This window comes from Bison bison, unplaced genomic scaffold, assembly GCF_000754665.1.
Source record: "Bison bison bison isolate TAMUID 2011002044 unplaced genomic scaffold, Bison_UMD1.0 scf7180017863957, whole genome shotgun sequence".
Taxonomy (NCBI): Eukaryota; Metazoa; Chordata; class Mammalia; order Artiodactyla; family Bovidae; genus Bison; species Bison bison.
In genome coordinates, this window is record NW_011494529.1 from 1,723,415 (window position 1) to 1,748,419 (window position 25,005).

At 39.6% G+C, this 25,005-nt stretch overlaps 1 protein-coding gene across 4 annotated transcripts in view; it reads right to left on the reverse strand.

Moving 5' to 3' along the window:
• The window catches only part of INADL (InaD-like (Drosophila)), a 396,383-nt gene that overhangs the window by 51,754 nt on the left and 319,624 nt on the right, over positions 1-25,005 (reverse strand). For all 4 annotated transcript variants that reach the window (XM_010833911.1, XM_010833910.1, XM_010833909.1 and 1 more), the window contains 4 exons: positions 13,147-13,230; positions 7,409-7,602; positions 4,731-4,878; positions 3,514-3,600 (listed from right to left, as the gene is read on the reverse strand). In XM_010833911.1, coding sequence (XP_010832213.1) covers positions 3,514-3,600; positions 4,731-4,878; positions 7,409-7,602; positions 13,147-13,230 — 513 coding nt within the window. The remainder of the gene's footprint in view (positions 1-3,513; positions 3,601-4,730; positions 4,879-7,408; positions 7,603-13,146; positions 13,231-25,005) is intronic.

The following is a 25,005-nucleotide window of genomic DNA, read 5'->3' on the forward strand; positions in this document are numbered from 1 at the left end:
CCATTGGAGAAGGCAATGGCACCCCACTCCAGTACTCTTGCCTGGAGAATCCCATGGACAGAGGAGCCTGGAGGGCTGCAGTCCATGGGGTCGCTGAGGGTCGGACACGACTGAGCGACTTCACTTTCACTTTTCACTTTCCTGCATTGGAGAGGGAAATGGCAACCCACTCCAGTGTTCTTGCCTGGAGAATCCCAGGGATGGGGGAGCCTGGTGGGCTGCCATCTATGGGGTCGCACAGAGTCGGACACGACTGAAGCGACTTAGCAGCAGCAGCAAATAACCCCATTTACCATTTGCTCCACTACATTCTCCATTCTATGTGCTTTTATACGTGGTTTCAATCATCAAGGTAGAAAGCATGCAGTAATTTCAGCTCTTTGTGTGCCACATGAAATCAGAAACATTTTCCTAGTGTGTTACACAGTGTTTACATATGATCAGTTAATGACACTAAGCGTCATTGGGGGGTGCATTTAACATGTATTTTCTTGTTACTCAAATACATGAGCTATTTTGGTAAAACAGGCTCTGGGAATTGGTGATGGACAGGGAAGCCTGGTGTGGTGCAGTCCATGGAGTCATAAAGAGTCAGACATGACTGAGCAACTGAACTGAAAATCTAGATCAACAGGAACTTGATTATATAGAATGCTCAACTGTAAGAAAAAGCAGCAAATATCAAGGGAATATGTTATTTTAGGAATATTAAAAATTTTTTTTTTCTCAAAGATTTTCCTAGAGTTGGTAATAATTCAGCTCAATCTGCTATCCCTCCATTGTGCCAAGTCACTTCAGTCGTGTCCAACTCTTTGTGACCCTGTGGACCATAGCCCATCAGGCTCCACTGTCCATAGATTCTCCAGGCAAGAATACTGGAGTGGGTTGCCACTTCCTCCTCCAGGGGATCTTCCTGATCCAGGAATCAAACCCAAGTCTCTTATGTCTCCAGCACTGGCAGGCAGATTCTTTACTACTAGTGCCCCTTCATTACTGTCCTTTTAAATAAATCTAATGTTTATTTAAATAAATTTAGATAATCTATAGCCATGTTTGACTGGGGCTATTTAATGAAAATCATATGCACAGTGAAGGATCTTCCCAATGCACACAACAATGACATCAATAATGAATAAAGAACTTTTTTCTATCAAATTCTCAAGGTTATGCCTTAATTGCCTCAAAATTTTAAAGTAAATCTAAGACTACAATTATCACCTGACAAATTATAATGTGATCCATTTCCTTAGTATGATGCAAGTTGCTTAATATTTTAATGTTCCTTAAATATGAAAAAATTTAAATTTATAGAAAAGTTGAATGATACAGTAGACATACCACCTAGATTCCAAAATTAATATTTTACTATATTTTCTTTGTTAGGGGAAATGCTTGGGAATAGCTTCCTCTTTTTCTCCATCTGGGTCATGGGCTGGTCTTCAGTTCATGAAGATGCAGGACACGTCCTTTTCACAGCCTGCTACTGGCCTCCTTCCCATTAGCTACCTATCAGTACAGATGCATTTCATGTGGGTCTTACTTTTAAGGATAAAGTAAGGATAAAATAAATAAATAAATAAAGCAAGGATAGAATATATTTGCTGTTTTTCTTAACATTGAATTAAACTTCTATCCTCTGAAATGAAAATTCTGTGTAAAGAGGTTAGAGAAAAGTATCTGATACTTCATCACAGGTTTCCAAAATATGACAGCTCATGTTTACCTACCAGATAAACTGTAATGGTGGGCTTTTGACATTTAATGGTAGAATCTCTAAATTTGTTATCTTTGTATTCACCTGAGTATGAACTTTATTAATCTCCTGGATGCATGTATACAATCTTCAAGGACAGAAATCCCGTTCTCCCCACCATCCCACCTGTCAGTTCAAACTCTTTTTAAAACAACAGAGCTCCTTGTACCCCTTTGTGCTTCTGCCTACGCTACATTCTCTGCCTGGGAGGCCTTCTCGTTCTCTTCAGTTTATCAAACTCCTTTTCTTCTGTGTCACCTTCATGTACTCTATAGGAAGAAAAATTTCATCTCCAGTGTTGTCTATTCTACATTGTAACCCCTATGTACAAAGGGGCTTTGATGAAATCACTTAAGTTGACTCTTCCATTAAGGAAGAAGCCAAGACAACTAGTAGCTTCCCCAATGGCTCAACTAGTAAAGAATTTGCCTGCAATGCAGGAGATGAAGGAGACATCGTTCAACTCCTAGGTTGGGAAGATCCCCTGGAGGAGGAAATGGCAACCCACTCTAGTATTCTTGCCTGGAGTATCCCATGGACAGAGGCACCTGGTGGGCTACAGTCCATGGGGTTGCAAAGAGTTGGACACAACAGAGCGATTGAGCCCACACCCCCAAGACAACTATTTTGAATCTCAAGTTCCCACTTTTGATACAAGTCTGATCAGAATTTTCACCATTTATTGATGTCTAGAATCCTACTGCACCACTCACTGTCTTTTAATACACAGGATATTTGCTGCCCATTACATAAGCCAGAAATGCAAATACAACAACAAAAAGCCCAAAAAACTTAACGATGTTTACTCGGTTTGCTTGCCCTAAAAATTACCTAAGACGAGCCAACTAACTTGTGATTCTATTTGAACAATGGTATTTTTCTTCACTCATTTCCTAACATAAATGAGGCAAAAGGGGCAGCTAATAGGATTCCAGAAGCACCTGTGGGCTAACCATAAAGCCAGAATGCCTTCCAAACAAAGGCCTTGGAGAGGTTTTAAGTCTAAGGAAATCAGGAAGGAGACCAAAAGTCATCATGCTTTTAACCTCAAAACAAAGGCCCATCTAATAACCCACAAAGGGGATTAGGGGGTCACATGTACATTTCTATAGTTTAATTATATACGAAATAAGACAACATATAGTCTACCATCTTGATTTTGTCAGACATCACAGTGAAAAAAAAATACAGTGAAATATACTTTGTTAGGGAAAAAAAGTGGCATTTACATCAGCATTGCAAATAAACGAGATGTTTGCTAACCCACAAAATATCACCCACTAAGGCCTCCCTCCTACAGGAGAAACCCCCATACTTTGCTCTCCCAGGAATATACCATTAACTGCCCTCAGCATGTGTGAGTGGCTATTCACAAGTTAACTTTATAGCAATATTTAATTGAATGAATAGAACAATGTTGTGCTAATGAGGGTCAAATTGCCACCAGATGTTGCTTCTTCTTCTTTTTTTAAATAAACACAGCTGTGTACATGCAATGCCTAGGCAATATAGAATAGTGGGAGAGAAAAGTGGTTCTAAGAAAATATTTGCAGGCAATAAAGGAGAGAAAAATATAGGGATTAATGAGTTTCCATCCCACCTTTCATTTTTTATTTCAAACACATTAAAGTACACCAAACTTAGTGTCATGGATATGCTATATATTACATATTATTTCCAAACGATCGTTTATGAAGTGGGAAAATTTCTCCCGGTTGGGACAGGTGAGTGAGTGAGTCTAACAGGAAGCCATCAACAACCTGACTGTTCTGTGATGTCTTCCTCGAGGAGGTCCAGGAACCAGCTCGGAGTCTTCCAATCTCTAGCTGCACAAGGCCCTGTGCACACTGGCGAAGACAAGAAAAGAACAGGTGAAAAACAGTAGAATCTGTGTCCTAAATTATTATGGTAGTGCCTCCACTGATCTCTGCAGCCAAGAACATAAATGGCTGGTGAAGGCCACAGGTAGAAAGGAAATTCTGTTATCAAAAAAAATCACGTAAGGTCACAAACATTTATCAAGTCAATACTACTCATCTCATGATTTCCTGACTTCTTCAAACATGTTAAAAAGATTATATTTCAATTCACCTCCTTTCTCTTTCTTTTCCCTCCTGATGAAAGCATTTGTGAACAGTGAAATGATGAAGAAAAAGTGGTGAAAAAGAGGATGGGGAAAAATCAAACACAGAGGTAACACACGGGTAATCTGATAGAAGTCCTCTCCTGAGTAATAACTGATAGTTAACTATTTTAGAAGATCAGGATTTTAAAAGAAACAGAATTCATTTATTTTGTAAAAGCTCCTACAACTACTATTATTTGTGAAACAGAATAAGATACACCTGGTGAGAGCTGAATGGCTATTTACAAGGATTTTTTATTCACCAGTTTCTTCCAAGGCAGGTAGGGTCCATGTGGCAGCAACAGTCAGTTGGAAGGGAATCTTGAGCCCCAGTCACTCTACAGCCTCAGTGAGAAACAGCTTGAGAGACAGAAAACTCCTCAAGCACAGCTCTGGTATCTGGGCATGCCACTCTACTTTGGTCAGGACTTCATTGTGAGATGGAGGATTTGGTCTTTAGCATCTTTAATATGCCTTCAAGCAATAAAAGCTGAATTTGATGAATTCATGACAATATAGCCCAAAAGGGAAAAGGATACATTTTGTGACTCCAGGAGAACCTGTCCCATTGAATGGTTTTAGAGGACAACTGCGGGTACTTGGAATTCTCAAAAGTATGAAAAACTAGCTTAAATCCCCAAACAAGGTTCCCCTCAATCCTGTTAGTCAATACAATAGCTTTCTTTAGGAGCTATTCCTAATTGATTAAAATAATCAGAGATTAGATCTCTAGTAAAAAACCAGTATCAATGCATTTTATAAAATTCAACACATTTATAAAAAAGCTAAATTAGAACTACTCCCATTGGACTTGAGTTATACCAGCCAGGCAGAAAGCAGCTACGGACTCACCTTGAGGATAGTGGCCACTGTCTCCTGGGAAGCACTTCTCATGTCCTCCCCATTCACAGATAAGATTTGATCTCCCTGAATTAATCTCCCATCAAGGTCTGCGGCTCCACCTTTCACGATGTCAGAAATAAACACTCCATTTCCATTTCTGTGAATACCATAAAGCAGAGTAATGGCACAACCCAATATTTCTATATTAAACCTGAGATTACAGATATTCTTCCCAAATGATAAGCCTCAGAGTGCTCACCCTTTAAATAGCTTATATGTATTTATGTTGCCTATTGTATTATTCACTTTCACTGGCCCGAGGGCATAATTTCTGCAAGAGGATAATTTTAGTGAAATGAAATGGAAATTCACTTTAAAAAACAGCTAAGTACTGTTAGACACAGTATTTCTTTAGCAATTAGCTCAATTATTACCATCTCATCTGTTTCTAGTCTCTTTCTCACTCTTCCTCTTTCCCTGCCTTTATTACTTTAAGGTAGTAGTTATATTTATTTGATGAATAAATAAGTATATGTCTCAAAATTCAAGAGGTTAAGAAGGGGTGACCTTGAAAATTTCCCCTCTCGTCTGTTCCCTGCCCCCAATTCCCTTCTTAGAAATAACCAGTGTTTCCCATTTCTTTATTATCTCCAAGAGGCATTCTGTGTGCATGTGAGCTCAGTCACTCAGTTGTGTTCAACTCTTTGTGACCCCCATAGACTACCGCCCACCAGGCTCCTCTGTTCATGGCATTTCCCAGGTAAAAATATTGGAGGGGGTTGTCATTTTCTCCTCCAGGGGATCTTCCTGAACATAGGGATTGAACCCATGCCTCCTGCATTGGCAGATGGATTCTTTACCCCTGAGCCACCTGGGAAGACCAATATTCTGTGGATACAAAAGCAATGCACGTGTGTATGGTACATACGTGTGTAAATGGATATAAAAGAACATACAGTCTTTTTTTCCCTCCAGCTTTAACTTTTTTTCTTTCACTTAACACACTTTGGCAATTGGTCTTTATTACCACTTGGCGCTTACCCAATGTTTTAAGGAACTATTACTATTCGCTAAATTCATTTATTAGTCAACTGTTGATGGAAATATAGGTTATTTACTTCTCTAGCTACTGTAAGCAATGTGCAGTGAATAACATATCTACAGCCTGTATTTAGGATAAATTCCTAGTTGTGGAATTGCTAGGCAAAGAATTTTGAGAGCTTATACATCTGATCTTCTACAATAAAACCTTTTGTGCTAAGAATGTAAATGTTCCTTACAAACTCAATCTAAAGTGCTCATTTTGTATGAAGGTTATTTCATCAATCCACTCACTATGAGACAATAAAGAAAAAACCATTATTCTAAAAGGACTCTCTCCAAGCACATGTATGATCACAACAAGAAAGCAAGCTTCAACGTGGGCTCCATCAGTTATTCTGCACCCACAGGTGTACCGAGTATGCTTATAAATATGAGTCTCAGCTCTTTTGTTTTGTAGTACATTTCCAAAGTGATGGTTTTATGGTGCTGAAATAAAATATAAGATCATGACTACACAGTACAAGGCACAAAACCAGTGCTCAAAAAATGGTAGCTAATGTCTTAATAATAGACCAGACCATTTGGAACAAAGCACCAGGCTAGTCAACAGAGGTCAGTGGGGATACATGACACAACATATAAAACCAACTTTGACTCTTCCTAAGAATATGGTTGATACCTTTTAAGGCTATATTGGGGCATCACATGAAAATCCTGCAGCCCTGTTGGAATAAATACACACTAGATATCTAAAGTCAGTAAACTGTGGAAGCTGGAACTACAGTTTTAAGATCTTACTGATTTCTCTAGTCTACTAATACTGTTCTGAAATAATTACTGCAATTCCTATCACATGGGTAAGGAGCATAGATTTCAAAAGAGTAGCCTGGTCACCAGGATCTACCTATATTTTTGGTGCAAGCTATTATTTGCAGGATATCTTTCTTAATAGAAGACTACTGTCATGAAGAATCAATGTCTCTTGACCATGTCAACTCAGCTAGTTTCAGTAACTCCTCAACTGGTTTAACAGAGTATGAAATTAACATGGCACTCCATGGTAGAGCAATTTTCCTAACCCAACACTGTATATGTAAATCTCTTTCTTGCTACCAGCTGTTTCTTAGGTATGGTCGTTTAAATCAACCCCTGCCAGCCTTAGATCTAAGTGACTCCAAGTAGAAAGAACCTTGTTGACTCTGTTTTTACTCTTTAAGAGGAAAAAAGTAGGAACAGTCTGGGTTGATTTAGCTCAGAGGGTAAAGTGTCTGCCTGCAATGTGGGAGACCTGGGTTCAATCCCTGGGTCGGGAAGATCCCCTGGAGAAGGAAATGGAAACCCACTCCAATACTCTTGCCTGGAAAATCCCATGGATGGAGAAGCCTGGCAGACTACAGTCCATGGGGTTGCAAAAAGTCGAACACGACTGAGCGACTTCACTTCACTTTATATGACATGTTTCTTGGCTAAGGTCTTGCTTAGTAACATGACCTATCTCATTCAAATAGTCATAAACATGTTAATTTTAGAAATCACATCATTAGTTTATACATGGCTTTATCTTTCAGTGTTTATCAGCTTTAGTCCCTAGAACTCTGAAGGAACAAGGCTGATCAATCCTGACTCTGACACCATTTCCTTACCGTTTTCCAACGATGCTCAAGCCCAGTCCTCGACCAGCCTTCTTCTGCAGATCCACGGGGAAAATCTCCAAGTTCTCCTCATCCCTGTAGTGTGCTTCATCTCTATACACCACCAGTCGTACCTTCTGGGGGGTCTGCCTCAGGGCTGTGATGGCTTCTTCATGGCTGGCGCGCCGCAGGTCAATCCCATTAACCTGGAACAACAGGCATCTGAGACAGGGATGCAATAGCAGAGACCTCTCTGCCTTCAGCAGCTCCTTGACCCAATCAGTGGAAAGCCTCCAGAAATTTCCAGCCAGTTCCAAAGCACACAGGGAGTGCCCAATAGCAGTCATAGCTGCTTCAAGTACCATGGACGTGGCCCTTACACTCCCCTGCCCCAAGTAATTACAGAGGGTGGGTTAGTCACATGATAATGCAATTTTAGGTAGCTGTGAACTTTACTATGGACTCAACACGAGACAGCAGGGACTACTTGGCTCATTCAATTGAGGTCAAAGGGGAAATTAATATTAGTATTTGGTCAGCATTTTTTGGATTCAGTTTGCTGATTGAATTTGACATCCTCACTCTTAATTGCTAACATCACGACTATTTCAGAACAGGCCAGGAGGAAATGAGGGGCTGATATTTCTGACATGGTCAAATACTTTCTGAAGTCCACTGATTTGAATCTGGATCTAAGTGAGTATCGATAGGGCCATGCATTAGACAGCAAATATACTGGAAACAGCACTGAGTGACTGAGGTCCTGCTTCTAGTCAGTCATGTGAGTCTGGGCAAGTTGTGTAACCTCTGTGAAGCTCCATTTCCCTTGTCTGTTCAATGGAAATCATAGCCAACTTATTTTTCACTTAACAAATGGTTGTGTCATTGTTGTTTAGTTGCTAAGTGGTGTCCAACTCTTTAGCGACCTCATGGACTATTCTGTTCATGGGATTGAATAGAACACCAGGCTCTCTGTCCATGGGATTTCCCAGGCAAGAATACTGGAATAGGTTGCCATTTCCTTTCCCAGGAGATCTTTCTGATCCAGAGATTGAAATTAAATTAGCCCTTTATGAGCATTTACATGAACTCTCTGATAATATTTCCATTTTACAGATGAGGAAACTGAGGCATGCAGAGGTTAAGTGACTTGAGCAAGGTTACACAGCTAGCACGTGGAGGGGCCGTAATATGAACCCAGACTATCTTTCCAGCCACAGTCTCCATACCGTGTTGCCTCATCTCACTCTAAGACTTGCCCCAGTCACAGAGAAAGTCTAGTATGGATGTTGCTAAGTCAATTTGACACATGGGCCAAATTGACGGACACAGTAACCCAGACTCAGAAGAAGGGAGTTGTAGGTCCCTTCTTCAAGGTCATAGTTACGAAAAGAGTCAAACCAAGGGAAGGATAGGCCCAGGCCATGGACCAGTTTCTCTCAAGATGTTGGTCTCAGTCTGTGTGGCTTGGGCATGTCCATCTATCTCTGGACCGCCATTCCTTCACCTATACAATGAGGGGCTGGGCTAAGGCTTTTCCACTTCTAACATTTTAAAGACTCACTACTTGTGCTTAAAGAGTGATTACATAGATGGGAGAAAAGAGGAATGAGCCCTTCCTGGAGAAAGTGATTTTTGAGTGATTATTTAAAGTTGATGCTGTGAGTAAAGAAAATATTTAAAAGCCTAATTTTCAAGCTGCTTTTTCTTTTCTGATATATCCTGGTGGGTTTGTGAATCACTTAGATTAACAACACCCAGAATAACAATAGTTAAGCATAGGTTTTAGGTATAGATAGAATTTGCTTTGAGTGCCGATTTCAACTTACTATGTGAAACCTTAAAGAGATAACTCAAGACGAGTTTCAAGTCTGCCTTCCATGAATTAGAGATAATGATAACAACAATCATTATAGTATCTATGTACTTTGTTGTGAGGATTAAATGAAATAAACCCTGTAGTACGTTTGGCACAGGACCTGACACGTGGTTGACAGAAAATAGAAACATATTTTTACAAGGAACTGTAGAAACATATTTTTACAAGGAACTGAAGTAACTACAGTCAGGGCTGGTAATCAGTGACAGCATTCGCTATTACTTGAGGGCCATGATCGCACTTCCTTTGTTTACGAGGTAAACCCACAGACAAAGGGGAAAACAATGTCTCCAGAAAATGTGGTCTGAGCTGATTATTTTCCTGTATTCCAATAGATGGCACACAAGACCACTTCTGCTACTCAACTGAAATATAGTTACCTCCATGGATTGAAGGTGAATTCTCTAAGCCTCTAAAATACCCTTTGAAAGGCCTTAACAATTATGTTTTAATTAAAAGCACTGTCATTAAACTCTAATATTACAAAAGCAATTCAGTCTAAATACCAGCATCAAGATGTCTGTTCAAATCAAAGTGATCTGTTGCAAGTTCAAAGTTTTCATTTTCTCACCTGTGAATCAAGTTGTTGTTTAGTTGCTCAGTCCTGTCTGACTCTTTGTGATGTCATGGACTGTACCCTGCCAGGCTCCTCAATCCTTGGGATTTCCCAGGCAAGAATGCTGGAGTGGAATGCCATGAATACTAGAGTGGGTTGCTATTTCCTTCTCCAGGAGATCTTCCTGATCCAGGAATCAAACTCATGTCTCCTGCATTGGCTGGCAAATTCTTTACCACTGAGCCACCAAGAGGCACCACTAAATGCACCAATAATTATAAGAGAAACATTGCTGAGTGGTTAGAATATGGTGCAGTGATGTATTAAGTGCCTTACATAAGCCCCAGATGCATTAGAATATTGATTGTAAAGGATGAGGAGTGGTAACAGCAGGGCTTCTTGTTTGAGAAGGATCATAGGAAGCCCCAGTTGTCCATGGGGGTCTATCATGTCCCTGAGGGAGGAAAGGCTTGTGGGGAAATGGGTGAGTTGCTGCTTTGGAGGGAAAGAATAACCAAACTAGGGCAGCAGCCCCTCATTATTTTATTCCACAGGGAAAACTAGGTATTAGCTCTCTATTCTTTCTTCCCCCACTTGCACAAAAATAGAAGAGGATAATGGGAATAGAGGAAGGGTAAGAGGAGGGACTGACCCTTAAAAAAGGAACCAGAAAGAAAACAGCCCATGTTAATCATAGAATCATAAATCTTGCCAGGCTATTATTTCACTATATATTTGTAAGCAAAATCTGGCTTGTCCTAATTTAACATAAAACAATAGTATAAAACCATGGAAGGCCAACTGAACTATCTGGGGTTGAGCTACCAGTTGGTAAAGAATCCGCCTGCAATGCAGTAGACCCTGGTTCGATTTCTAGGTTGGGAAGATCTGCTGGAGAAGGGATAGGCGACCCACTCCAGTATTCTTGGGCTTCCCTTATGGCCCAACTGGTATAAATTGCCCGCAACGCGGGAGACCTGGGTTTGATCCTTGGGTTGGGAAGATCCCCTGGAAAAGGGAAAGGCTACCCACTCCAGTATTCTGGCCTGGAGAATTCCATGGACTGCATAGTCCATGCTGTTGCAAAGAGTCGGACACAACTGAGCAACTTTCACCTTCACTTTCACTTTTCATGAAGGCCAGGCTGCACCATGCAGAGAACTCTCAAGAGCAGAAAGGCCATTGTTCGGAAATGTATTACCAAAGTTTGCCTGTCTTCTTCTTGAGGCAACCTGCAGACTCCAGGCTGATTAGGCCTCATTACGCATCCATATACAGCAACCACAATTAGAACAAGTTCAAATGTGGAGTCTACGGCTACTTAGGAAGGAAACGTGTTCCCTGACCAAACTGAGACATACATTTCTTAGCTAAACACACAATATGCTTTTGTGGACAAGATCCTGCCTGGTGTAAGAGAAGAGCCTATCTGGCTATTTTTAGTGAGAAGTGTAGACCATCCATCCACACTGGGTAATATAATTCGGCCAGATGCCAGGAAATGGTTTAGTTGACCTTTCAAATTCTCCTTGCACTTAAAACACATTTGCTTTCTTCATGCTACTCTATCCTGAGTGTTCACTTGTACATGAATATATTTTATGAAAGAGAATGGCTACAGCTGAGGGTCAATTCAAAACGAGTAGATAAATTAAAAAATTTTTCTTTTATTGAGGTATAACTGTTATAAGATAAACTATACATATTTAAAATATACAGTTTATACTGTGAATTTATACCTGTGCAACCACTGCCACAATAAAGCAATGCACATATTAGATTTAACTCCACATGACTATTACAGAAAAATTTGTTGGCTTACATATCATGTTAAGTATCAAGGCCTGTATATCTGTACTCTTTTGAATATTCAATCTATCCCTCTATAAAGCCAATTATGATAGTATCAGTTATTTAGAAAACCTACAGAGGGGGAAAAAACTCTCAAAACTCCTGACCACCAAAAAACGGTGCTGTATGCTAAAGCAGTCACGCCAATTCCCAAAGAGGCTACATTTATTTTTCTAACCTCATACACTTGCACCTTAATGAATGCACTGGGAATATGTCCTAATCCAATGATGAAGCGCAGTAAAGGCCTGCAGAGAAACCCAATAACTTGCCCTGAATTTAATATGCAGTCAGCCTGGTCTCTCTTTTAACTCCTTCTTGCCTATGTTTTCTACCCTTAATTATATCTCTGGTTTCATCTTGGGAGGCAGACTTGAACCACCAAAGGGAAAAATAAAATTCTATGATGTCATTCATAATGTGCTATATTAAAGTTGCAAAGCAAAACTGCACATATCCACCATAAAATGTTAACTATTCAATTAAATTCATCCAATGAAAGAAAGAAATGTTGCCTAAAAGTTTCACACCATTGAAAAAGCTCTTTAGTTTCACCTACCAGAATGCCTGGCATTAACTTTCCATTCATCCATTCCCTAGTTTAGATGTTGCCAGCCTCAGCTCTTTTTAAAAGGCTTTAACACCTTTGCTAAATGAGAGTCCTTTAAAAAGAGGCAAGTTAAGCATTTCAATTTTTAATAAGTACCATATACCACCTAAAGGGAGAGGATTCTACATTTTCATCAGCTAGGAAACAAAGGTGCCAGGGCAGGGATCTCCATTTGATGCCAATACGTACTAGGAATAAGAAAATAATATTAATACTTAAAGCTGCAATAAAGTTTTTTAAAATACTAGATGTGCATGTTTATGTGTACATCTATATGTATGTGCTTTTAGAAGGGAATTTATAAGGTATAGTAGGGAAGCAAAAAAAAAAAATCAAATTGTGAAGTTATAGTTTCATCTGATTATAGAATGTTTAGTTGTACTTTCCCCTTTAATCAAAAAAAACAGTTTCACAGACAGATTTAGATTGATAATCTGTCATGATTCTACTGACACTTATTTGATATACATCAAAAAAGAAAAAAGAATAAAGTACATGTTTTGTCACACTGAGAAAGAAATAAGTGAGGATACAATTGAGTAGGGACTTCCTAGGTGTCTCGGTGGTAAAGAATCTGCCTGTCAGTACAGGAGACATGGGTTCAATCTCTGAGTCAGGAAGATCCTCTGGAGAAGGAAATGGCAACCTGCTTCAGTATTCTTACCTGGAAAATCCCATGGACAGAGGAACCTGATGGGCTACAGTCCATGGGGTCACAAAAGAGTCAGACACAACTTGGTGACTACAACAACATAACTGAGTAGAAGACCGTGAATCGGTACAGTGACTGTGGACAAGGTCACTAAATTAGGACCCATACTTGCTGGTATAAACCAGAATGCATAATCACATACCTCTAATATCTGGTCACCAGCCCAAAGTCTTCCATCTCGGGCTGCTGCCCCTTCTTCATAGACTTCATGTATAACTATAGCATCCTATAAAAAAACAAATGCTTATTAATTTTTAACAACCAGAAATGTTTCCTTAAGCCAACAATGAAACTATAGGCAGCAACTCATAATTTGCTATTTGTTAATACAGCCATTTTTATTTGACTTAAACAAAAGACACATTTATGGTATATTCAGAGGTATAATTAATTTTTCCTAAGTTTATTATTTCATTCTTTTAGGACTGGTTTTGCCTAACATTTCAAGTTAAACTTCCCCCATGTGCTTTACTTTAACTCCATACTGCTGCTGCTGTGTATAAACTTGACGTGAACTATGTGTCATTCTCATTTACATTTTATGGTATATTTTGAAACATGGTTTCAGGTATTTATTGGTATTCAAGGATTTGACATAAATGTGTGGCCTGATGAAGGGGGTCTGTCAGGCCTCATTACTTGGGCAGTTAAAGACAAGAAAGTGGAATGAACTAGCCCTGGAGGACAGAGCCTGGGGTGGGGGAAAGGGCATTCACAGATCTATGTGTAAAATAGATGTGGGCTCAAATCCTGACTCTTGGGCATCATGTAATCTTGGGCAAATTAACTCCTGAACTCAGGATTCTGAGCCACAGAATCAGGACAATTCGTTAAGATAGGTAAGGCTTGGTTGAGGAAAGTGTCTCATGGTTAATGAATGAAAAAATTTTTTTCTTTGAAGTAATAACCTTAAATTTTTTATCATCATAAAAATAACATATACAAAGTACCAATATAAGGGACTCAAGCAGAACTACAGGGTGTGGTGAACTAGAAAGGGACTGCCTTCTGCACCCGGCCCTCAGTCCAGCTCCCCAGAAACAACCATCAACAACTATCACAGTTTCCTAAGGATGCTTCCAGATGAATTTGTACCTATACATCATATTCTAGGCCGGAAAATCCCATGGACAGAGGAGCCTGATGGGCTACAGTCCGTAGGCGTCGCAAAGAGTCAGACATGACTGAGCTGACTGAGCACCCAATTATTTACATGTTTTGGTAAGAGTATTTTAAAAAAAATATTCAACTGCTATGTTCACACAATTTTCCCCCCTTTCCCCCCTCATACTGATCAAGAAGTCAAGCCTTGAAATCCCTTGCCTCAGGGATTTTTGTGGTGTTTCAGTTTCTGAAAACTGAATATACCAGAAGTCACTGGTTCTTTCCACTGCTTATAAAACTGAAACGAAGGGCACTGAAAAGGCTATGGCAATCAGGTGCTAGGTGTGCCGGCAGACCGCTGCGAGAAGGAAAGCACTTTCTTGTGTGTGCTTCTCTGGGTGCCTTTGTTTTTGTTGGGGGTACAGTTGTTTTTGTACAGTTGTACAATGCTTTACGATTTCTGCTGTTCAGCGAAGTAAATCAGCTGTGTGTATACACATATCCCCTCCCTCGTGGGTCTCCTCCCCGCCATCCCACCCATCTAGGTCACCACAGAGCATGAAGCTGAGCCCTCTGCACTATGCGGCAGGTGCCCACCAGCCATCTGTTTGACATATGCTAGTGTATACAGCCAGCGCCGTTCTCCCAAGTCACCCCACCCCTCCTCCCACCCCCATGTCCACATGTCCATTCTCTATGTCTACATCTCTATTCCTGCCATATAAAGAGGTTCATGTGAAAGAGATGGGCAACCAGACCACCTGACCTGCCTCTTGAGAAATCTGTATGCAGGTCAGCAAGCAACAGTTAGAACTGGACATGGAACAACAGACCGGTTCCAAATAGGAAAAGGAGTACGTCAAGGCTGTATATTGTCACCCTGCTTATTAACTTATATGCAGAGTACATCATGAGAAACGTTGGGCTGGAAGAAACACAAGCTGGAATCAAGATTGCTGGGAGACATATCAATAACCTCAGATATGCAGATTTCACCACCCTTGTGGCAGAAAGTGAAGAGGAACTAAAAAGCTTCTTGATGAAAGTGAAAGTGGAGAGTGAAAAAGTTGGCTTAAAGCTCAACTTTTAGAAAACTAAGATCATGGCATCTGGTCCCATCACTTCATGGCAAATAAATGGGGAAACAGTGGAAACAGTGGCTGACTTTATTTTTGGGAGCTCCAAAATCACTGCAGGTGGTGACTGCAGCCATGAAATTAAAAGACACTAACTCCTTGGAAGGAAAGTTATACCAACCTAGATAGCATATTAAAAAGCAGAGACATTACTTTGTCAACAAAGGTCCATCTAGTCAAAGCTATGGTTTTTCCATTGGTCATGTATGGATGTGAGAGTTGGACTATAAAGAAAACTGAGCGCCAAGGAATTGACGCTTTTGAACTGTAGTGTTGAAGACTCTTGAGAGTCCCTTGGACTGCAAGGAGATCTAACCAGTCCATCCTAAAGGAGACCAGTCCTGTGTGTTCATTGTAAGGACTGATGCTGAAGCTGAAACTCCAATACTTTGGCCACCTGATGCAAAGAGTGGACTCATTGGAAAAGACCCTGATGCTGGGAAAGACTGAGGGCAGGAGAAGGGACGACAGAGGATGAGATGGTTGGATGGCTTCGCCAACTCAATGGACATGGGTCTGGGTGGACTCCAGGAGTTGGTGATGGACAGTGAGGCCTGGCGTGCTGCAGTTCATGGGGTCACAGTGGTTCATGGGGTCACAAAGAGTTGAACATGACTGAGCAACTGAACTGAACTGTATCATTTTTCTAGATTCCACATAAATATTTGCAAATGAAGCAACTGAGAAGGGATTCATCTCCAAAATCTACTAACAGTTCATGCAGCTCAATAACAAAAAAAAACCCCAAACAATCCAATCAAGAAATGAGCAGAAGACCTAGAGAGACATTTCTCCAAAGAAGACATATAGATGACCAAGAGGCACATGAAAAGATGCTGCTGCTACTAAGTCGCTTCAGTTGTGTCCGACTCTATTCGACCCCATAGACAGCAGCCCACCAGGCTCCCCCGTCCCTGGGATTCTCCAGGCAAGAACACTGGAGTGGATTGCCATTTCCTTCTCCAACGCGTGAAAGTGAAAAGTGAAAGTGAAGTTGCTCAGTCGAGTCCGACTCTTTGCAACCCCATGGACTGCAGCCTACCAGGCTCCTCCATCCATGGGATTTTCCAGGCAAGAGTACTGGAGTCGGGTGCCATTGCCTTCTCCATGAAAAGATGCTAAACATCATTAATTATTAGAGAAATGCAGAAAAATGCTTTTGAATGGAGACTAGAAATGGAGATTTGTGTGTCCCCTGAGAACTGAGGAATTGAGCCCTGCACTGCCCACTGTCCTCCCATTCCCTGCCACACCCACACACACACAAGTTGCAAGAACCTGCACACAATGGTCAAGGGCAGCGGACTCTAGGTGTAATGGATCCCACCTTGAAAGAAGTCCTGAGTCCCAAGCATCAGGGCCTGGAAGTGGCAGGACTTCTGAAGAGATCATCAGGCTAGGGCAAGCATGGCTTGGTGATTACCAGGGTGAACTGATGACAATGACCAAGGGTCCCCAGTGTCAGGGAGCTCTGTGACAGAACCAGAATCCTGACAGCTAATGGGCCTCCAAAAGGACTGACAATGATACTGCTTCAGTCCAGAAGTATAGAGACTCAGAATTAGAATTAAATTGACTTGAAGTAAATGAATGAAATATTTCTTACAAAATGTGTAAGATAGGAAAAACCTCCAAATGGACGGCAAAGAGATCAAACCAGTCAATCCTAAAGGAAATCAAGCCTGAGTATTCATTGGAAGGACTGATGCTGAAGCTGACACTCCAATACTTCAGCCACCGGACACAAAGAGCCAGCTCACTGGAAAAGATCCTGAGGCTAGAAGAGATTGAGGCAGGAGGAGAAGTGGACGACAAAGGATAAGATGGTTAGATGGCATCACTGACTCAATGGACATGAGTTTGACCAAGATCTGGGAGATGGTGGACAGGGAAGCCTTGTGTGCTGCAGTCCATGGGGTGGCAAAGAGTCCGATGTGACTTAGTGACTGAATAAGAATGAAACTTTATTTTCAAAAAAAATAATAAAACAAAAATGAGTTTCCTATACAAATGCTGGAGAAGCAGTAAAAGAAAAGCAGAGGACTTCAACCAGATGACCAATCTAGATTCCAAATATCTTTCCAATATTAAAGGCTTTCATTTTATCACCACACAGTTCTAAAAACATTTTTTATTATTATAACAGTTAGAGAGGCAGCACCAAAGAGCCAGGAAAGATTCCTTGCTCCAGACAATTTATATTTCAGACTCTGCACCAGCAAAAGATTTTAGACCAATCTTTGTTTTAACTCTGACTTATGAAATTTCCAGACCCAGGGAGCATTTATACCACCAAGTTTGTTTCTCTGCACTGTTTCAGGGCAACAATTTTGAGAAAATTTGCTAGGTCAGTGGCTTCAGGCCATCCCAACAACACTGCCAAGATCACACTAAGGGACCATTTCCAGGAAGGTAGAAACTAAAGCAGGGCCCTAGGAATACCCTGCGGAATGCTGGTTTTCAAAGCTTGATGGCCAAACACCCCATTTTCACTGGATTTGGGAGAATCAGACTGAATTCATGCTACACATGGCTTTTATAGGGCTGAATTTTCAGTATAAACTCCTTTGATCTTGGAACATTATAAAAGCCAAATGGGAAATTTCTCTTTGTTCATACTCAAAAAGAAGAAAAAGACCCACTGGAGCCTGAATCCAAAACTCTGAGATACTTTCTGGGTGCTCTATGAACTGTCATACATAAAACAAATATACTGTTAATAGGCTCAAATAAGTGGTAAAATTACTTTCAATGATCTGTTTTTGGTCTATGAGTCTTTCTGGATTGAAAGCTTTCTTTCTTTCTATGAACTTGACTACTGCTGAGGTTTTAAATTCATCAGTGAAAACACAAGAAAATGTGAGACACTCTGACTTGATGATAGAAAAAGGTCACATTTCTTACCATGTGTCCTTGTGTACCCAAAGTGCTCTATGAAGCTGTGGTTCTCAATAGTTTTAACTGGGGGTGATAGAGGTGAGAGGTAGAGATTACCAGCTCAATTACAAATGTGGGCTAGTGAATTGGAAAAAAAAAAAAGGACTTCTTTTTCAAAACTTATACAGTTCATAGCACAGAACAGAATAGTAAAATAGATATTGGATTGGGATATTTTAGGCATCTATTTGACAAGCTATATTAAAATTTTACTTATTGCTTTAAAAAAAGTATGATTAGATGAAATGGTCATTGATGAAAGAGTGACCTTTATTATGTCAAATGAAAATTTGGAGTTAATTATACACATGATTCTTATCTGCTCATTGTATTCTCCTAATTTTAATGCTCTTCAGCTATTCAAGCAAAACTGTTCGTTGGCACAGTTCTGAGTGCCTTCTTCCCCACCAGCTGTGCACCTCCCCCCACTTCCTATCTTTGCGTATTTAAATAACATTCCATGTCAGCTATACTAAAGAACTTTGGACATCAATGTTATGTTTAACTTATGTATTCATCTAAACACTTACCCATGATGTTGTGATTATGGCTGGTAAGTGACATTCTTCAGACCTAATTTATTTAGAATATGTTGAGAAAAAAAAAAAATCTGGGAGCAGCAATAACTGAAGAAAATTGAACGCATGAGTTTTGTCAGAGAATTGGCTCCACACATTTTATGTATTTACCAGGAGGAAGCTGACAACTTGTTACTCCTGAACTTGCTGCAGTGAAGATTCTGGTTGTGCAGGACATGAGTCCAGGGGCAGGTTGTGCAGAATGGCAGACTCACATCATGCTCAGGCAGGCGTCAGCCCCTTCCCAGAAGTAATTTGTTCCTTACCTGGACTAGGTCACCTGATACCTGCCATTGTTTCGTCTGTCTCATTCACTGTCTGCTTCCTGATTCAGCAGTCAGGGTCACTGGCTCAGTGAGTCTACCTACCAGTACCAATGACTTCTTTTACACTGTATCATTTGTTTATTTTTTGTTATTAAGCTCTCTGTGTTCTTCATATATATATATATATATTATTGGAGTATAATTGCTTTTTACTCTTGTGTTAGTTTACATTGTACAGAGAAGTGAATCACTATATGTACACATATATCCGCTCCCTCTTAGACCTCCCTACCACCTAAGCAACCTATTAATCATTTCCCTGTGGGTGGGTTGCTGGCTTTTGCTGAAAGAAGCTGTAGAGACAAATGATTATGAGCTAGGCCTCTGGAGTCAAACTTAGTCCAAATCCTGGTCCTGCTACTTCTGGCCATAGGAAAACTGTTAACCTCTCAGCTTTCTCATTTTATATGGTTTAAACAATATTACCTATACATAAAGCTTCATGTAGAATGCCAGCACACAGTAAGGAAGTGGTAACATCTCACTTACGTAACATCGGTGCCAAAGAGGCCACACACTTTCCACTTGTGCCATTTAGTCCTCATAACAACTAAGCAAGTTCAGCATTATTAGTCTCATGTACAGTTAGGGAAAAGAAGGCTCAGAAGGGTCAGACCTGACCAGGTCTTTGCAGCTTCTAAGGAAGAAAGGTGAAATTGCAATTTGGGATGACTATTTAACACCAAAATCTGTGTTCCTACCACTATTGCAAGCTTCTCATCTGCTTTAAATATTTTATTTTGTATTTGTCTAAAAATGAACTTGGCATTTTCCAAATGGCATCAATTCTGTTGCAATACTTGTCTCCTTCCTTCCTTCATCTTTTTAGTCCTCTTTCTGTGTACCTGTATTATTCATTGAACAATTTTTTTTACTGGAGTAGAAGTTACTATTTCTATATAATGTATCACATTATATATAATGTATCACATTATATACAAGTGATAAATCAATGTTTAAAATAAAAAGGGTTCAATCCAAGACAACAGATTAATTTCTCCTAACCAATGGCAGACTTGAGAATCATTTATAGATAACCAAGATTGATATACACACACACACATATATATATACACATATATATGTATATATATAAACTAATTTCCTCTTGGTAGTTGTGTGACTTTCATTGGGACAATAGGAATTTAAGTAAGATGGCCTGTTTACTTACTGCCTGAGATAAGACCAATAGTTTCCCGTGGATATGCTAAATTACTCATTTGACTTGCCAACTCTAGAGCCAGAGAATTTGAAACAGTGAGTTGGAGAGCCTCTTAAATAATGAGTTTCCCCCAAACAGAAGGGAAAGGCAAGATTTCAGAGACATAGGAAAATCTTCTGCATAAAAACTTCTCTCTCACCAGCCTGTATCTGAGACATGTCTAACTTGAAAAAAAAAAAAAATGCCTTTATTCCACAATTAGGGATAACATTAAAAAAACAGACAGCCAGAAAGAAGGAGCTGGTTAGGGGATTCATCACATTGTTTAAGGAACCACTGTCCTAATGTCTCCATTCCTAAAAGAATAGTATTTATTTATTTTAAAATATAAAGAAAATTCGTACATGTATTAGACCCAAAATAATATACACTGAGAAGTTTCTCCCCAGCATCTGTACTTCACTCAACTTCCCTAACCAGAAACATACAGTAATAAGTTTCCTGTATATTTTTACAGTTATTCTATATATCTATATTTGGAAAGTACCAACGGTACAAAATGCTTGAAGGCTGTACCCTCTTTAAGCTCCCTCCTTTGTTTCATGAAATTCTACTAGAGCCAGCCAAGAGTCACCTCTTTTTTCAAACTTTCCCTGACTCTCTTGCCTGGTTAAGTGGATCAACCTGTCTGGTGGTCACTACTACATCTTAGTATTATTGAAATTACGGTATTGTGATGGCTTGTTCATAGACCTAGGTCCTGTACCACCTCTTACCCTCAGTGGAACCCTTCCAGATGGGAACTGTTACCAACTCCTCTCTATATCCTGGTGCTGAGCCCAATGTAAGCCTTCAATAAATGTTTGCTAAATGATTATCAAGAAGTTAGTTGTAGATGGAAAAAGGCATCAAAATGACCCAGAAAGAGGAGGCTGGCAGGGTTAGCATGTCATAATCTTACTCTAACCCAAACAAGTTTCTGATGGTAAAAGTGATACACAACCAAAATATCCATCACAAATGGATATTAAATCCATCTGAATTTCCAGAAGATTTACTTCAGCTTGGAGAGCAATTTTACAAAGCCAAGTATGGGGGACTTAATTATCACAGAGCCCCACAAAAATCACAAACACCTCCAGGGGGATTTAAACTGAATTGCTGGAAAAGAATTTCACAGCACGCAGTAACATATTCTTGAATAGAGTCAGAGTCATCAGACATTTCAGCCCATCAATCACCATTGTCTTTACTGTGTAAGCTGCCAACAAGTAGATAAAGTAACTCATAAACACACCAGTCATTCTAGCAAAAGAAAGTTTTACTGTTGTCACAATAGGCCTATAACACTTAAAGAAGCCATGTGTTAGAAAAATTAAGGATCTCCTGTGAACTGAAGCACCTTTGTACGGGTGAACTATTTCCATAGAATGACATTTTACAGTTTTCATTTCTAGATATTCAGTGGATTGTTTTAACAAGCATTTTAGGATGAAACTTTGATAAAGAATTGTATAACAGATATTATTATTGGGTTGGCCAAAAAGTTCACTTAGTTTTAAGTAATAATAAGACACGTTTTCCATTTTTACCAAGGACTTTATTGAACAACATATTCACTGAACCAATTGGTCAACTCAATATAAAGAACTGTATATAATATGGCTTAATTTTACTGCTTGAAGGCACATTTAACTTAATTTTGATCACTCTGGAATTAAACTTTGTCATACTCATAAAAGTTCCCATATCCACTCCTAAGGGACATTTTAACTACAGGAAAGTTTCATATTAAACTTCACATTTAGGTGGAAAATATATTTACCAATAATCCATAAAAATGTTATATCCTTTTTTCCTGCTTTATGGGGAAAAAATCCCTCCTAATAGGAAAGATCTATGAAGACTAAAAGAATAATTTAAAATGTTATATATAAAATGGGCATTTTTGTTCCTTTGGCAGAAGTGATGGTTCATATCTGCAGCCTTAGAGGATTAATGCTCCTTTTAAACATCATTTAATAAAGTTCCCCTCTATGGCTGTCAAAGTTCAAAAATCATGCAGACATGTCTTCTATACTATAGACCACCTTCTCAGCAGGAAAGTCAAATCAATGGGTAGTAAAAGATGCAAACCAAAACTACATTAAACTCTATATTGAAAAACACATGTAGAAGTATTAAGTTACTAATCTGTGATGTCTATGGCCATTACAGAGTTCAAAAAGAAAGTGTGGGTTGAAACTGCTAAAGTATATCTCACTTTGAGCAAAGTCAATAGGCTCCAAACTGTATTAATACAAATACATGGAGGAATGTTTAAGAACATGATTCTTTGCTATTATAAATCCTTTGTGACCATATTCTTTAAAAACCAAGCTTTCCTATTATATTTCAATTAGAATGTGATTTGAGCTTTGATGCAAAGAGAGGTTTAAAAAAAAAAAGGCAGTAGAGTATGGAAGAAGGACCCAGAAATAAAATGAGTCAAATTTTCTGACAGCTCTGCAGTAGCCAATTCTGCAAGAACCACTTTGTTCATGATACATCATTATCACTAAAGCACAGAGCTGAGCTACATGACTTTTAAAGTCATTCCAGCTCTAAAACTTTAGACCTTGATGAACCCAGCAAAGCAGAGAAAATCTTTGTTTTACACAGATGTTTAGGCTTTGCCTAGGAATAAGACCTCCTTCTAACTAATAGACCAGAAGAATCCCAAATCTTATAGGCTAAGAGAGATCAGAAAGATGGAAGTGGGATCACAGTGGATTAGTTATCTATTGCGGCAAAACACAGGGGCTTAAAATGAAAGCTAACCATGTTTGTTCATAGTTCTGTGGGGTGAAGCTTAGGGCTGGGCTCAGCTGGCCAGTTCTGCTCTACGCTGTGTTAGTTGGGCTCTCCTGGGAGTTTGCAGTTAGGTTGACCGGGGCTTCAGCTGGGATGGCTGGGTCACTCTTCCTCCAAGCACTGTCTCCACATGGTATGTCTGCCTCCTGGAAACCAGTCCAGGCTTGTTCTCAAGGTGGCAGTATTTTAAGAGGACAAGAGCTAAGCAGCAAAGCCTCTCAATACCACCTGGAAGCCACAAAATGCCACTTTCACTACTATCGGCCAAAGCAAGTCAGTGGGTCAGCTCAAATTCAGTCTGTAAAGAGCTGCACAAAATTTCTGGTCAATTTTATCTACTGTAGACTTATCATGTTGACCAGAGGACTCTTCCAGCCTGTAAACAATGGAAGTGAAGTTGCTCAGCCGTGTGCTACTCTCTGTGATCCCATGGACTCTAGCCTACCAGGCTCCTCCGTCCATGGAATTTTCCAGGCAAGAGTACTGGAGTGGGTTGCCATTTCCTTCTCCAGGGGATCTTCCCAACCCGGGGATCGAACCCAGGTCTTCCATATTGCAGGCAGACAGACGCTTTACCCCCTGAGCCACCAGGCAGCAACATATGGTGGAGTGGTCTTGGCTATGGCCATAAAAACCTGTGTTCAGATTTTAGCTCTGCCACTTATCATAACTTTGTGGTATTTCTATTAAGTTAGTAACCTGTCTGGACCAGTGTTTTTATCTCTGTAAAACAGAACTCAAATCCTACGTGCTAGAGTTTGAGGAGGAAATAAGATTATATATGTACCTGAGGTCACAAAGTGTTGAACACAACTTAGCGACTTGAACAATAATGTCAAACAAAGTGTCAGCCAAATAGACGTTAAATAACTGCTAATGAGGGCTCCCAGTGCATATATGTATAAGATTTAAGAGGCACATCTGGTATATGAAGGACAAAATACATATATGTCAGAGTGGTCAAAATTCATGACTCTAAGGATGAATGACACCAGTTTTCGCCCATATTTTTTAATTTCTATTTTTTCTGTTATATTGGTAATCCTAGAAGATAACTGATTGCTTCTTTTCCAAGAAAGATTATGCAACAAGGATATTTTAGGTTATTTTTTTCTCAAGTCATGGACTGTTCAGGGCTAAGTTCAATGGACCATCCAAATGCCAATAAGATATAAACCAGATTATAAGAGTCCTGTTCCTAAATATTTTTATTTTTCTATTTCAATTAAGTTGAAACATATTTTGTGTGGATTACATATTTGCAAATTCCCCTACTTCCCCAAATACATGGTGCACTCCTGGTAATTTGTGGACATAAGCAGAGTGGGGAAACATTTTAGTTGCTAGCTTCATTTGTTCATAGCTGAGGTATAACAAGGCAACATTATGCTTTCTTGTTTCAGCTCGCAGACCGGAAACAAGCTTCCTTTCAATAGTCTTTTTTAGTGCCATGTGTTTTGCATTTTTGTGCTGTTATGGGCCTGACCAAGAAAATACATGTGTTAGACAACCTTCGCTCAATTATGAGTTATATAGAGCTGTTTGCCATTCAATGTTAATGAATCAACAATATGTAGTGAATTAAGTATCTTTAATCAGAAACACACATAAAACAAAGTTATATATTTCTCATCTGTTAAAAATGTTGTAACCAGAGGTTGGAGGAGGAATCTAACCCTATCTTTCCTCTAGAAGTAATGGTTTAGTATTCATTAATTCAGGGTTTGCTGCATCTTTATACACCATAATTACCATGAATAACAAGAATTGACTGTACTTCCTCCTTTTCCCTGGCAATACTTCACTACATCAAAACTGAGAAGCCTAACGTGAAACCTGATAAAAGCAGAAAGGTGGACAAATGCTATCTATTATAGAGATGGCAGGACTCGTGTGGACAAAGGC